This window comes from Salmo salar, chromosome 22, assembly GCF_965601325.2.
Source record: "Salmo salar chromosome 22, fSalSal1, whole genome shotgun sequence".
Classification (NCBI taxonomy): Eukaryota; Metazoa; Chordata; class Actinopteri; order Salmoniformes; family Salmonidae; genus Salmo; species Salmo salar.
In genome coordinates, this window is record NC_138312.1 from 45,849,274 (window position 1) to 45,864,816 (window position 15,543).

A 15,543-nucleotide genomic window follows, 5' to 3' on the forward strand; every position below is an offset into this window, starting at 1 on the left:
AAATCTTTAAAGGTGTGTCTGAAAGCGTGAGTGTGCTTGATGATGGGTGGATAAGACAAGTCTGGAATGTGTTTGTGTGTCTCAGTGTCTATCTATGTATGTTTGAATATGTAAGCTGTAAGAGTAGTGAGGCCACATTTTGATGCAACTGGTGGCAGAAGTTGGATCTGCAATAGCAACAGGTGCCTCCAGGTTCTAAAATGGTTACTCTGGCTGCATTTAGACAGGCATCCAATTCTGATCTTTCTTTCACTAATTGGTCTTTTGACCAATTAGATCAGCTATGAAAAAGATCTGATGTGAAATTATCTGATGTTATTGGTCAAAAGATCAATTATTGGAGAAAAAAAAAACAATTGTGTATAAATCCCTGGATGACTGACAGGGGGCGCTGTATTGAAGCCACCACAGTGATCTTGGCACTCCTCAATTGTAAAAAATATTTTGGAAGCTATAGAAATGTATTAGAAGTGCTAGAATGCTAGAAGTATTAGAACTGCTCCTAGTAGTTTAATACTGAGACTACACCTAGCGAGTAGTTTAATACTGAGACTACACCCAGCTAGTAGTTTAATATGGAGACTACACCTAGTAGTTCACTTCTGAGGGACGAAGATTACCCAAAGATTACCCACAGGAACATAATGGATTAGGTATATTTCTCTGCGATAAAATGGAGTGAGGGGATTGTTCTGTGCACTCTCAGCAGTTTATAATTACACCACAATCTTGTCTTGCGTTCTGTTTTTGGCATGAGGGAAAGATAATAGATACTAGAACGGATGGCTTCACGTGCAATACCTGCATGCAAGGCCGGTGGATATTTACATTTATGTCTAACTACAGTCCACTCAAAGCACATTGCATTGTATGCGGATGTGTAAGGTGAAAAGGTTCTCTATCTTAACCAGGACTAATCATTGTAGGCAGATGTGTTAGTTAGGTCAAACAGTTCTCTATCTTAACCAAGACTAATCATTGCTGGACTATGGACCATACGAACTATTCACATTTTGTGAATTGGCGTCATATTGAGGACTCACATCAAATTAAAAGTTGTTTGCTTAAGACAAATGAGTCGAATGAAGGCAGGTAAAGGTAACACCCATACTTCCAGTCCTCACAGAGCTATTTGTTGCAGATCTTTGCACACCCAAGAACTAAGCATAGCTACTGAGAAACTGCAATAGAAGCTATGTGACTTCTTTGTTTTGATTCTCCTCCATGGGATTTCAGTGCTAGTCTCCCGACAGTGGAATGCTATCCTCTTCCAGGAGCCTCTAACCATTGGTGGTTATGATAACACAGTCTACAAAGTCAAAGTTGAACTTGGCCACACTTTGATAGAAAAAATGCCCCTGCCTCCTCCTCCACGTAATGAGCTTGTCCTGTTGTTTGCACAACTTATCTCTTGTTGCTCAGTGATTGTGTGAGTTGTATTCCATGTGGAAGAGTGCTTTTCCTCTGTGGATAAGGCTGTTTGCTGTATAGGTTTATGTGTGAATTTATGGTTTTATGGGTTTATTTCCTGTCAGTGCATTTTAGCACAGTGCGTGTATGCATTATGCACATTTGTGTGTTTTGGGTGTGTTCATGTATGTGCATTTTTATTTATTGGTGTATGTGTGTGCTCACACATGTCGGTCTTCTCTGAGAAGGTACTCAGATGTGACCGGTCGTCAGGCAGCTTCACTCCTCTATCAGAGTCTTTCCCTTTATAGCTCAGGCTCTACTGAATGCAGACCTGGGTTCAAATACTATCTGTCATCTTTTAAATACTTTTGAGCGTTTACTTTTGTCTACCTGAGTGCCAGATGGGCAGGGTTTGCAGTCTTTGACTTTTTTCATTGGTTCTTTAAGCCATGCAAGCTAAAAAAAAAAGGATAGAAAAATGATTTGAAATGATTTGAACCCAGGTCTTACTGACTGCTATGTGTGCCTTCCCTTTACCCCTGCTCTGCTCCCTGTCCCTCCCCTTTTCTCCATGTTCCCTCCCCTTCCCCTTACCCCTGCTCTGCTCCCTGTCCCTCCCCTTTTCTCCATGTTCCCTCCCCTTCCCCTTACCCCTGCTCTGCTCCCTGTCCCTGCCCCTTCTCCATGTTCCCTCCCCTTCCCCTTACCCCTGCTCTGCTCCCTGTCCCTGCCCCTTCTCCCTGTTCCTTCCCCTTAACCCTGCTCTGCTCCCTGTCCCTGCCCCTTCTCCCTGTTCCTTCCCCTTAACCCTGCTCTGCTCCCTGTCCCTGCCCCTTCTCCCTGTTCCTTCCCCTTACCCCTGCTCTGCTCCCTGTCCCTGCCCCTTCTCCATGTTCCCTCCCCTTCCCCTTACCCCTGCTCTGCTCCCTGTCCCTGCCCCTTCTCCCTGTTCCCTCCCCTTCCCTGATCAAGGCTGGGAACCATGCTGCAGCTCACAGAGTAGGTACAGAGTAGGAACAGAGTCAGACACATACACTCACACAGACAGACGGTGAACATGGGCCAGTTACTCAGCTCGATCCGAGATCCTCGGGACAATCAGGCCATACAGGATGTGGCCGTGGAACAACAGGTGAGCTTTCATAATGCAACTCTGCTCATAGGTTAGAGAGGAGTGTGTGTGTGTGTGTGTGTGTGTGTGTGTGTGTGTGTGTGTGTGTGTGTGTGTGTGTGTGTGTGTGTGTGTGTGTGTGTGTGTGTGTGTGTGTGTGTGTGTGTGTGTGTGTGTGTGTGTACAAGTTGGAGCGAGTGTGTTTTATGCATAAAGAAAGTTTGCGTCTGTGAAAATGTGTCCATGGATGCGTGTGTGTCTGTATTTGTGAATGTAGTGTGTGTGTATTGTTTTGTATGTTTAGTAGCGGGCTTATAAGGGAAGACAAGTCAGAAAAAAAGGTTTTGTTGGCATTAATCCAAGTCAGAAGTCTTTCTCTTGGGTGTGTTCATTATGCCGATTCTGTTGCAAAATGTTTTGTCTGTAGCAAAACATTTTGCAACAGAAACAGTTTACTCCAAATGGAAAATGTTTTGCAACTAAAACAAGAGTTTCTATTGGATAAATTCTGGTAAGTCCCTTCCCGTTTTGTTACGTTTTCTCTATTTGCTTCCATTTGGTTCTTAAACGGTAAAAGGTTTCCGTTGCAAGACGTAATGAATACACACCCCTGCTCGAGCTTAGAGGAGGGAAGAGAAGTGGCATTGGAATACAGAACAGTCTGTATTATATTAAACTCAGACAAATACAAAAGCTTTGCTGTGCTCTTCACATAGCACCAGCAAAAGTATGTGTTGCTTCCAGTTGTGTCAGTGTGTCTATGTCTGAAGCATTGAAAGTCATGGTAGTTGAAGTCTGTCAACCTCTGAACAGAAGAACAGTACAGTCTGTACTGTTGTCATGGATAGAGGATATTGCACCAAGGTGAAGACAAGGTCTGTGCTCTTCACATGGCCCAGCAAAGTGTGTTGCTTCCAGTTATGTCAATGCGTCAGTCTCTGTAGTTTATTTATTTGCCAAGTTGTGTGTGTGTTGGTTAGGGTATGATACAATCAACCAATCAAATATATTTATAAAACTATTTTTACCATCATTATTATTATTACCTGGTCATACACTAATACCTGGTCACACACTATTACCTGGACATACACTATTACCTGGACATACATTATTACCTGGACATACACTATTACCTGGACATACACTATTACCTGGACATACATTATTACCTGGACATACATTATTACCTGGACATACACTATTACCTGGACATACACTATTACCTGGACATACACTATTACCTGGACATACATTATTACCTGGACATACATTATTACCTGGACATACACTATTACCTGGACATACACTATTACCTGGACATACATTATTACCTGGACATACACTATTACCTGGACATACACTATTACCTGGACATACACTATTACCTGGACATACATTATTACCTGGACATACACTATTACCTGGACATACACTATTACCTGGACATACACTATTACCTGGACATACACTATTACCTGGACATACATTATTACCTGGACATACATTATTATTATTGGGGTGGCAGGTAGCCTAGTGGTTAGGGTGTTGGACTAGTAACCGGAAGGTTGCTAGATCGAATCCCCAAGCTGACAAGGTAGAAATCTGTTGTTCTGCCCCTGAACAAGGCAGTTAACCCACTGTTCCTAGGCTGTCATTGCAAATAAGAATTTGTTCTTAACTGACTTGCCTAGTTAAATAAAGGTCAAATATAAATAAATGACCTGGTTATGCATTATGCATTACCTTGTGACTTAAGGGCCAGTATGAGCAGCTAATGTTATATTCCTTAATGTTTGTTTATTTGTCATGGTGCAACATTGAATAGGTGTTTATGTAAGTACCTGACAATAGACACATTAACCAATAGAAATACATTGAATACATATTTCTGCAGTGGGAAGTGGAAACATAACCAACCCTGTTACATGTGTATAATTCTAATAGTGGAATATGTTCAGGCATGTTTTTGATAATAGTTCCCATGTTTTTATTTTGTTACAGTTGCTTATGAGTTGGGTATGTTTGTATTTGTGCATGTGCATGTGCATGTGTTCTGGTAGTATTTGTATTTCATACCCATCAGTTTTGTGTTATAAATTTGCCCTTGTGACTGAGTAGGCTGCAGTCTTATATCTCTGTTTCTTGTGTTTTGGGGGATATTCTTGGCTCTGCTTTGGGCTAGTTGGGGTACTTTCCCAGACTTCTGTTGTCAACATACTGACTGTGCACTCTGCCATTCAGGCTCAGAATCATCTGCTGCTTTCATCACACACACAGGAAACAGCCACAGGGGAAACGTATCTGTGATACACATACACATACCCAATACATTTCCTAATCACACATTCAGCATGTAACTATATAACTTTAAGCTGTACAGAGCATACTTTTCACAATATATGCTGTATGTATTTAAATCTGTTGCGTCTCTAACATCGAATATATCATAATATATCGACACAGTATTGTTTACATGGATCTCAAGTCATGTTATACAATGAATATAGGAACATATTCACACCAAAAATGTAAAGGCCTATTATAGATCCAGTTAAGTAAAGGTCAGTTTTGTGGCAATGTGTGGACGTGTCTGTAGTATTGACCAGAGCTCTAATGTGTGGAATGTGTACATTATATTGACCAGAGTTCTAATGTGTGGATGTGTCTGTTGTGTTGACCAGAGCTGTAAAGACGGGAGGGATCTGTATTCCAGCATGTGGAAATGTATGTGATATCCTGAGGTGTGTGTGCGTGTGTTTTTGTATTTCCCTTTGAATACATTCAGTACTATGTGTTTCTGTGTGCATCAGAAAGATAGTCCAGCCATTAGATTTCTCGTTCCACTGTCAGTTTGGCTTGAGCCTGACTGATGATCTAATAATGACATGCTCAGTGGCTCTCTCATGCTCTGGTTGTATAAAAGCACCTCTGGGAGGGTTTCCAAGCCTTTGGGCTTACCTGAGAATGTGCTGTTTACCAGGGCGTTGAACAACATGGCATTTGACTATTCGCTTGCTCGTTTGTTCTCCTGTCTATTTCAATCTATTATGGTTGAGGCAAACCCTGGCTCTGTCCCAATACTCTAAGATAACTTCCTTTCCTTGCTTCCTTTTGCATCCTTCCCTTGTACCTTTGCTTCATTGCCACTGATAGGTGATCTTGGCAAAAGGACAGCTCTATTTGCTGGTACCAGATATATTTTAGTTTAACAGGAATGGACAGGCAATGTCCTGAGTAATCACACAAATCACACCCTGCAAAGTGTTGAGGTAATGCAGGTTGGCATTTATTGAAATGACTCATGTACTGGAGGCAGCTCTGTGGAGTGGTCACTAGCTGGCACAGCCACAAAGTCATCAAATCTGATTTTAAACTTAACCACACTGCTAACCCTGAATTCAATTAACCTCTATGGGCTAGGTGGGACGCTTGCGTCCCACCTACTCAACAGCCAGTGTAATCCCGTGGCGCGTTATTCAAATTCCTCAAAAATGCAAAAACTTCAATTTTTCAAACATATGACTATTTTACACCATTTTAAAGACAAGACTCTCGTTAATCTAACCACACTGTCCGATTTCAAAAAGGCTTTACAACGAAAGCAAAACATTAGATTATGTCAGCAGAATACCCAGCCAGAAATAATCAGACACCCATTTTTCAAGCTAGCATATAATGTCACATAAACCCAAACCACAGGTAAATGTAGCACTAACCTTTGATGATCTTCATCAGATGACAACCCTAGGACATTATGTTATACAATACATGCATGTTTTGTTCAATCAAGTTCATATTTATATCAAAAACCAGCTTTTTACATTAGCATGTGACTAGCATGTGACTAGCATTCCCACCGAACACTGCCGGTGAATTTACTAAATTACTCACGATAAACGTTCACAAAAAGCATAACAATTATTTTAAGAATTATAGATACAGAACTCCTCTATGCACTCGATATGTCCGATTTTAAAATAGCTTTTCGGTGAAAGCACATTTTGCAATATTCTCAGTAGATAGCCCGGCATCACAGGGTTAGCTATTTAGACACCCAGCAAGTTTAGCACTCACCAAAGTCAGTTTTACTATAAGAAAAATGTTATTACCTTTGCTGTCTTAGTCAGAATGCACTCCCAGGACTTCTACTTCAATAACAAATGTTGGTTTGGTCCCAAATAATCCATTGTTATATCCAAATAGCGGCGTTTTGTTCGTGCGTTCAAGACACTATCCGAAAGGGTAAATAAGGGTGACGAGCATGGCGCAATTCGTGACAAAAAAAATCTAAATATTCCATTACCGTACTTCGAAGCATGTCAACCGCTGTTTAAAATCAATTTTTATGCAATTTTTCTCATAAAAAAGCGATAATATTCCGACCAGGAATCTGCGTTTAGGTAAACAGACGAAAGAAAATAAAGCATGGGGTCGACTCGTGCACGCGCCTAAGCCCATAGTACTCTGATCGGCCACTTGCCAAACGCGATAAAGTGTTTCAGCCAGAGGCTGCCTCGATATCGTTCAGCTTTTTCCCGGGCTCTGAGAGCCTATGGGAGCCGTAGGAAGTGTCACGTTATAGCAAAGACCCTCAGTCTTCAATAAAAAGAGCCAAGATGAAACACAACTTGTCAGACAGGCCACTTCCTGCACGGAATCTTCTCAGGTTTTGGCCTTCCATATGAGTTCTGTTATACTCACAGACACCATTCAAACAGTTTTAGAAACTTTAGGGTGTTTTCTATCGAAAGCCAATAATTATATGCATATTCTAGTTACTGGGCAGGAGTAGTAACCAGATTAAATCGGGTACGTTTTTTATCCGGCCGTGTCAATACTGCCCCCTAGCCCTAACAGGTTAAGACAGCCACACAGCCAGCGAGAGAGAGAGCGAGAGAGAGACACAGACAGACAGACAGACAGACAGACAGACAGACAGACAGACAGACAGACAGACAGACAGACAGACAGACAGACAGACAGACAGACAGACAGACAGACAGACAGACAGGCAGACGTGGCCCTCTTTGGGTATAGCGAGTACCATCCCCCTCTCTCTCACCACCTCTCTCTTCCCCCTACACCCAGGTTCTGTTATCTCAGGTTGTACATTCCTAGAGGAGACTCTCTCCTCATAGTCAGACAGTATAGAGCGAGAGAGTTTCACAGTAGAACAAAGGAACTTCTTCTACATCACAGAACTTGAGAACTGAACAATATCCATGTTTTGGAGAATGTGTAAACGGTCGGTGGAGAAGCCAGCTACGACCGGTCCGTTTTGTTTCATGTTTGTGACCTTATGAAAGACAATACAGCCACATTACCATAACTCTGTTTATACAGGAGCCTCCGTTATGACGTTTGCATCTAATTATTGTATAAAATGAATGAGTAAAGATGAAACTATTTGTGAAATTATGTAAGGTGATGTTGAACCATTAATGTGAGAGAATTGTATTCCCTTCAAAGTTTAACTAAGTCATTGGCCCGCCCCCGTGAGCACAGACATGATCTGACGTCATGGAACAGCCCTTTCCTACTGTTCCGAATAAAACCCGCACCTGAAGAAATCCTCTTTAGACCATGCATACCCTCGGTCAACTGAGGGAGCGAACAGACAGACAGACAGACAGACAGACAGACAGACAGACAGACAGACAGACAGACAGACAGACAGACAGACAGACAGACAGACAGACAGACAGACAGACAGACAGACAGACAGACAGACAGACAGACAGACAGACAGACAGACAGACAGACAGACAGAGACATTGACACTTGTGTAGCCAGTCAGTCTGCTGTCATATCAGTCAATGCATGTTCAACAGAAGGGGATTTTTCAAGACAATTGTCTTTTGAGTATTCACCTGCATGACAGAACTACACATATGTGTTTTATTTACTTATCAGAGATAAATGACTTGACAGCGGTGGCAACATGTGAATACTGACTAGTGTGTGTACATTTTTAACCTTTATTTAACTAGGCAAGTCAGTTAAGAACAAATTCTTATTTGCAATGACGGCCTAGGAACAGTGGGTTTACTGCTTTGTTCAGGGGCAGAACAACAAATTTGTACCTTGTCAGCTCAGGGATTCAATCTAGCAACCTTTCAGTTACTGGCCCAACGCTCTAATCACTAGGCGACCTGCCGCCCCAACACACATTTGTGTGTTTACATGTGTGTATTCTGTGTTATTATTCAATACAAAATATAAAAAGTATACTTATGTGTACTTATGTGTTTGAAAGTATGTGTGCCCATTGTGAAATTGGGATTCTTTGTGTGTATTTAGGGTGGCACTACCTGACAGGCAACATACTTATTGTTATTTATGGTGTTGCACGTACATGAGCCACATATAGTGGCCTGACTGGCTGTACTGTAGGAGAGGGCTGTAGGACAGCTTGTATCTATTGTTGAACAAGGCTGGTCTCCTGAACAGGTTGAGTAACTTCCAGTTTTCTCTATGAGAAGAATGCTCATCCCTTTGTTCCCAATGAAACACACATTTTGACCTGTAGAGATACATATATTAGATATATTATACATATATGTTGTATTTTATTCTGTGTTTTGTTGTATTTTAATCTGTTTTGTTGTATTTTATTCTGTGTTTAGACCCTCATTGACTGTACTTTGTTCCGGTCCATGATTGTTACGCTGGGGTATAACATTGCTGAGTTCACACTGTTTGCCTAGTGTCTCCCTAGAAACAAAACCTTATCGACTGGACCCTCTCACCTGCACTGATTTGTTCCTGATGCAGGCCAAGTAATCTGATTTGTCTACTCCCCTGGGATGGGTGGGCCATGCTTTGGTTAACCACTCAGTTGTCAACAGAGATAAGGGGTGCATTGGAGAGCATCAATATTGTGCAGTCGCTAATCAGCAACTTTCAATGTGTGTTGCATTATGGGGATAAAAGTTATCGAACTACATCTGCATGAGCGTTACAAGAACCACATGATTGAGGGTCATGCAGTTTTTGATGTTTGCTGCAAGTTTCTGCAGTTGTTCCTCATCAACAGCACCCAGCATCCATCGCCTACATAATGGCCGTGGTCGACGTCGACTGCAGACTGACTCATGTATCCATCATGAATGTTATGCTCTCGAACACAGTCAATGAGAGGCACAATTGTCTCCAATAACTAGGGGGTTTGCTCGACCCATGTGGATGTGACTGAAACAGAGCAAACTTTCTAGCGAGATTTACAAGCTATGACAGATTCAAATAAGAAACCTCTCTCGCCAACCATTGTGATTTCCAGTTTGTTAGTGTGTTAGGATAATATGGAGGTTAGAGAAGAGTTTATTTTGACATTCTAACAAAAAACTCTTAGAAACAATGGAAGCATATTACCACTGCCATGTTGTGAGCCTTGCTGTTAGAATACAACTAACCAGCAACTTTTTGTTTCTCCCTTGACTGCAACAGCCTGCTTTTGACTGCTGTCAATGCTTTAAGAAAGCGCCCAAAGGTTACCAAGAGTTACCGAGTGAGTCGTTCCCACCCGAGTTGTTCCACCCCAGTGTAAGCATGCCACGCCTACACACATGCACGCATGCACACACACTAGTGGAAACGCACAGGCTGTGTACAACGCTAGAGTCAGTAGGGAAGATAAAGATGGAGACGATTTTTCCTCAGATCCCTCAACACAAATAAAACACAAATAAATGCTAAGGGCGGCGACTACATAACAAGTAGAGAGTTCAGTGGTTCGTTCGGTTTTCCTTTTAAGGAAGTTTTTTTTTGAGCCAATCCGGTTGGAGGACTACAGACACAATGCAGAGCCTTCAGATCCAGGACAAACGTCTGGGGAACACTGCATAGATATTACATTATTACATGATGTTATTACATAAAACAAGTGAAAGGCATGGCAACAGCAAACAACTCACCAGGGTGTGAGCTTTACTTGGGTGGAACCTTTCATCAGCTCCCCTGTCTGTAGCTGCGTCATCATAAAACCTCCCAGAGCAACGTGGACCACCCAAAACAAGTTCTGCCTGATCTGTCCATTTTCATCTAGCCCTTTCTATCTTCCATGTTTCATTGTCAACAAACGTTGGCTGAGAACATTTAATGTATTGTACTTTAGATTATATCTTTAAGTGAAAATGCCCGAGAAGCTGGTGTTTGGAGGATATATTGGTCAGATGGAACAGAGTAAATAGGCATTTTAACACCATAGATTTTTTTAGTTGGTGGAAACTTGTGGAATAGACTCTGTCTGGAATGTGGTTTTAACTAATCAGCATTTAGGATTAGACCCACCCATTGTATAATTGTCATTAAAACACCTTCACAGATACAAAGTAACAATCACAAATTAAGCTTGAAGGGATAAGGTGCATTGAAGGGGTGTCACACTACAATGGTTCTGAGGATTTCCCTTTAGAATGAAATAGAATTTGTTCACTTTAAAACACACTCATATCTGTAGTTTACAATAACTTCCACTCATTTTGCCCAGGTGCCATACTGTGTCTGTACACTAGGGGGAGCCCCCCTGCTAGACAGTCTCTACTCAGTTTTACACTTTTACATATAGTGGTTCCTCATCTTAGAAAATACATTGTTTAAGAAGTTGCCTTCTATCTGAGGAGTCAAGCAAACAAGTTTTGCAATATGGAAGTATTAAACAGTTTATTAATCAATTAAATCAAAGCTCATATGACATGGTAGTGTGTAAACATGTTGTTCCACACTCTTACATAAGGCTTGGCTAATATCCCATCGCAGCATTTTCCTGTGTGTTTTCATAGTAGCTACAACAAGGTCTTTGACAATTGTTTTGCATAGAGAGACAGCGTGGCTGTGCTTGTGTTTGGGTCTCCATTATTTTCTATAATTTCCTCTCTCTCATCCCCCCTCCAGTCCCCTTGCTCTCTTTCCCCTTCCTCCCTCCTCCCTCTTTTCCTTAGCATACACTTAGCTCTGCTCTTTCTCTCTCCCCCCAACCATTGCTCCTCTGTAAAAAGGGTGCAGTTTGTGCTAGAGGCTGCATGCGACGCTCCCTCTCTCTCTCTTTCACTTCCTCTTTCTCTCTCATTTTGTCTCGTTCTTTATATCTTTCTGTCTGTATTTATATGCCTCTCTTTTCTCCCTCATCATGTTCTCTCACTTTCTCCCACTTTTCTCACTCTCACTGTTTTTTAGTCACTGCAGTTCAGATTCCTAAGCAGTGAGTGTATCAGACACACCCTACTGCTGCCAGACAGACAGACCTTGCAGCAAACCACCTCCACCCAGACTGCTTTGGCTACACCCATCTCTCGATTACCTTCACTCCACATAGGATTTGGTCCTCTGTAGTTTAGTTGGTAGAGCATGGCCTGGCAACACCAGGGTGTATGAAATATGTATGCATGTAAGACTGCTTTGGATAAAAGTGTCAGCTAAATAGCATATAATATTTTATTACTTGTAGGACTACAGGTCAAAAAAGTATTCACTACTTTATCATCATGGGCAATTCCACAGTAACGGTTCAGATTTTTCACTTTAAAATGTATACCAAACAAAAAACATTGATTTCAAAGTTTAACAAAAGCATACAACTCTACACACAATGACTACTTTTAACAATACACAGAACATTTTACAAAAGCACATTTACTGGAAGAAGTGTTTAGGTGCAAAGTTTGGAAACAGAATTTAGTTCAAATCTCCCTCAGTTTTTTGTGTCCACGTTTTCCAAAAACTTCAATATCTGCTCCGAACTAAGATTCAACGATGTCTGCAGATAGAATGGTGTCAGCTATGACATAACAAATGGACTTTGAAAAAATATATATTGGTCATTGAACTACAGTAAGTGAATTGGATTTACACCCGGTAACAGAATTGCTGTAACGAAATGAGATCATGGGTCCTTGATCTGTACTACGCAGAAATGCATAATTATGCATATGAATGTCATTCTCTTCATGGTGATGTATCCTAAATAGGTACACAAAGGTGTAAATATGCAATATCCTACTTTGTGCATATTTCTGTATTATTCTAAACACTGGCTATTATGTTAATGAGCTCTGTTCCAAACAAGACCAAATTTGGTTGGTCCGGACCAGACCAAATCGGAACCAAGTTTCATAAGTTTGGACATCAAAGTACAGCACAGCACATAACAGTAAAGTAGATTAGAGTTCAGTACAGTAGATTACAGTAGAGTATAGTACAGTAGAGTTCAGTAAAGTACAATACAGTAAAGTAGAGCATAGTTCAGTACAATACAGTACCTTATAGTGTACTCAACTCGTGTGCTCTACTGTGTACAATACTCTACTTTTCCTTACTGTACTCTGCTGTCCAAACTTGTTAACCCAACTGTTGTGATTACTATGATTTCCCATTGTAGCCAATTCAATTGCAGAAATTCCGTTACCTATTTTTGAAAAAAATTGGTTACGAATCTTGAGTTTTAATCAGTTAAAAATTCATAAACAAAATTGATATCAGTAAAAACACTAATGAATTGCTAGGTTTACCTTTACTTGTTACTACTGTGAACCTTCCTTATCCTCCCTCATGAGGGAGAGACATTAGAAAATATCTGTAAGATGTGGGTTTTTGGTAACGGAATTTCAAGGCACAAGACAATGTTTCACTTACAGAAGGCAAAAACATTTATCAAAACTAAATATAAGTGTTGATATTAGTTGGCAGGGGTCTTTCAACATTATTGTTTTTTGATGTATTTCTAAAACCTTTTAAGACTTTTTTTCTGATAACCGCCCCTTTTAAATCTGACCCAAAATCAAAGCCTTTGCTGTTCCTTATTTTTAGGATGGAAAATGGTTGATATATATATGCCTTAATTAGAAAGAAAGAAATAGTCTCTTAGCTCTCATTTGACACCCAATTTGACATGCTCCCATGAACTTCACGTTGCTGCTCATGGGACCTATTACCTGGAAGTGACATCATTACTTGTTTCTACATGTAGGCTGTTGTATCTGGGTGTGTGTGCGCCATATACGCACACACACCCAGTCAGAAGACCCAGCCCAAACTTTCCCTTTCAAATGGAAACTGACGGGTCTTGCTTGTTTTTCCTGGCTAATCAGGTCCAGGCTGCGTCACTTCCTTGTTGGAAAAGGGGGTGGGGATTGAACAGTGTTGACCTGTCGGGTTTATCCTAGTTGGAGGAGCAGAAGTTTTTTTTTCTTTAGTCTGTGTTTTGTGTGTCAGTAGTATACTTAATTCAAAATGTATCTAAATTAACCAAGCCTCGGGACAGTTTGGGATTACCCAGATAAATACAGGATACACTCAAATCTATGGTATGTACCTAAACACAGTTTTTCAGTGTGTGTGTTGTGGTTTTCTCTCTTCGTGCCAGCCCTATCGCTTTAGTTTGAGGGTTTGTGATATCACCGGTTGCAGACACTTCTGATGAGTGACGTTCTAGTTTATCTTTCATGAGCAGACATATCCACCACATATGTTACTTAAATCACTCAGACGAGACCATGGGGCTTCTGATCTGTACATGTCCTTTACATGTTATCGAAGAAACTTGGCAAAGAGCTCAATACAGCTGGACGTGACCTAGGGGAAAATACAGAGATGTAAATGCATTGCTTGGAGGCAAATTGCGTAGGTATTCAATTAAACTCTAGCAGACTTGCTGTCATCAGAGTGCTACTGAAGGTGTAGATATTGTGATCTATTAGTGAGATTTTATTTACACATTTACACTAAAAAAACATTCTCAACATTCACAGATTCTAGAAATTCAGACAGGGCAGAGACAACTGGAGCCTTTGAAACTAAGAGCGAGCATAATTTTATTTATACACACAAATTCAGACTGAGTCAATTACCTTATTGCTGATGTGACATTTTGAAGTACGAGACAATCCATTGTGAAAAATAATATTAATATTAATTATGCTTATGACAACAGGAAGTAGGGTGGTTATAATCTGTGAAACGTTCTAACCGGAATCTGTTCCAAAAACTTCGTAAATAACAAGGTTGCTAACAAACAACGCATACATAGTTGTTTTGCGGCAGAATAAGATACCGGGTGGGCAATTTTGATACGTTTTTCACTCACCACGTTTATTCCGAAAAATGTCTGTCCTCACTCTGGTAGCCTATGGACAAACATTAAGAATTAGTAACGTGGTGAGTTGATGCCTATTCGGCAGCTAGTTAGCTAGGTGAATTGATCATGCTACTTTGTATGCGTTGTTTGTTGGCATCCTTGTTATTTACGAAGTTTTTTGTAACATATTCCTGTTGGAACGTAACACAAATTATACCCATCCAAGGAAGTATGCTGTGTTTGACAGTCAAATATTACTGAATGACATCTTTGCAAGACAAAGCATGCGTCCAGGCAGTCATAAGCTCTCTCATGTTGAATGCATGTGACTATAGGAGTGCATTCTAGCCATTGATGTCTATTTTCCAATTTACTCCACTATTTACATTAGCGTAGCTATAACACCAACCAAATTAGTATATGACACAACTAGACATCATTGTCCCTAAATAGTTTAGCTAGGTCAGTACTTTGTAGCCTACCTGATTAGCCAACTCCTTTGAAATCACTGTAGCAGCTAGCCATGTTGAGATTAGGGTTTGGGTCAATTTCAAAGTAATCACATACATTGTGCCCAGGTTAGCCAACTGCTTTGGGATTAGTGTAAATGTAACCTTTATTTAACTAGGAAAGTCAGTTAAGAACAAATTCTTATTTACAATGACGTCCTACCCCGGACAACGCTGGGCCAATTGTGTGCCGCCCTATGGGACTCCCAATCACGGCCGGATGTGATACAGCCTGGATTTGTACCAGGGACTGTAGTGGCGCTTCTTGCACTGAGACGCAGTGCCTTAGACCGCTGCGCCACTCGGGAGCCCAGCTAGCCGTATTGCTAAAACCAACCCTTTTCACGTGTCGTTCTGTTGGGTGGGGCCCAGTATTAGTAATCAGTTTCATAGCTCAGCTCAGTAGAGCAAAGACAACCTCTTTCAACCCTATTGTT

At 40.9% G+C, this 15,543-nt stretch overlaps 1 protein-coding gene across 24 annotated transcripts in view; it reads left to right on the forward strand.

Annotated features, from left to right (window-relative positions):
- Positions 1 to 15,543, forward strand: part of LOC101448033 (uncharacterized) — a 79,281-nt gene that overhangs the window by 12,784 nt on the left and 50,954 nt on the right. For 4 of the 24 annotated variants that reach the window (XM_082967653.1, XM_082967646.1, XM_082967645.1 and 1 more), the window contains exons 1-2: positions 2,378 to 2,545; positions 9,974 to 10,069. The exons of 5 other annotated variants lie outside the window; for them this stretch is intronic. In XM_082967653.1, the coding sequence (XP_082823779.1) occupies positions 2,471 to 2,545; positions 9,974 to 10,069 (171 nt within the window). In that variant the 5' untranslated portion in view covers positions 2,378 to 2,470. Of the gene's footprint in view, positions 1 to 2,368; positions 2,546 to 9,973; positions 10,070 to 13,529; positions 13,828 to 15,543 lie in introns of those variants that run through there. 15 more of the 24 variants (XM_082967643.1, XM_082967642.1, XM_082967641.1 and 12 more) reach the window with 9 other exon arrangements.